At 48.2% G+C, this 450-nt stretch overlaps 1 protein-coding gene across 1 annotated transcript; it reads left to right on the top strand.

The window, feature by feature from the left end:
• Positions 1–87: 87 nt before the first annotated feature.
• T265_12382 (hypothetical protein) lies at positions 88–378 on the top strand (the record flags this gene model as incomplete). Its single annotated transcript, XM_009179911.1, has 1 exon — positions 88–378. One exon carries the CDS (start codon positions 88–90, stop codon positions 376–378), a length of 291 nt encoding a protein of 96 aa, XP_009178175.1.
• Positions 379–450: the final 72 nt, after the last annotated feature.

The raw sequence follows: 450 nt of genomic DNA, 5'->3' as shown, positions 1-450 counted from the left end.
GTGTGCAACAAAACCTTAAATGAACTACATTTTCGCTCTAGTGAGGACTTGTATGGAGCACGTTCAGTGAGGCCAGTCACCACACCAATGCTCAATGATTCGACATCAACGCAGCGCACCGCCGATGTGTCAATTACGTCGGCGCAGGCTGTCTTAGTTATGAGGCTCCTCGAAGAGAGATCACCCCGTCGAGAGTTCAGAAGTACCAATTTCCAGCCATCGCTTCAGTGGTGTGAACTACCTGCCGAGAAGAAGCCAGGAGGAGATCGAGTATTCCCTTACTCCTCAGTGCTATATCTTGGTGGGGACTTACACACAGAAGTGGAAGTGGGCAAGTGCTTCGAACTTCCCCCCTCCTCTTCATATCTTATACTCTGATTGGTGGAAAAATAGTTCCTATAAATGAGATGGATTTTCATATCGATGAGCTCCGCGCTTGTCGACACCTTA

The sequence above is a fragment of the Opisthorchis viverrini genome, assembly GCF_000715545.1.
Source record: "Opisthorchis viverrini unplaced genomic scaffold scaffold24412, whole genome shotgun sequence".
NCBI lineage: Eukaryota > Metazoa > Platyhelminthes > Trematoda > Opisthorchiida > Opisthorchiidae > Opisthorchis > Opisthorchis viverrini.
The sequence above is the reverse complement of the archived record's forward strand: the minus strand, read 5'-3'. Positions and strand labels throughout refer to the sequence as shown.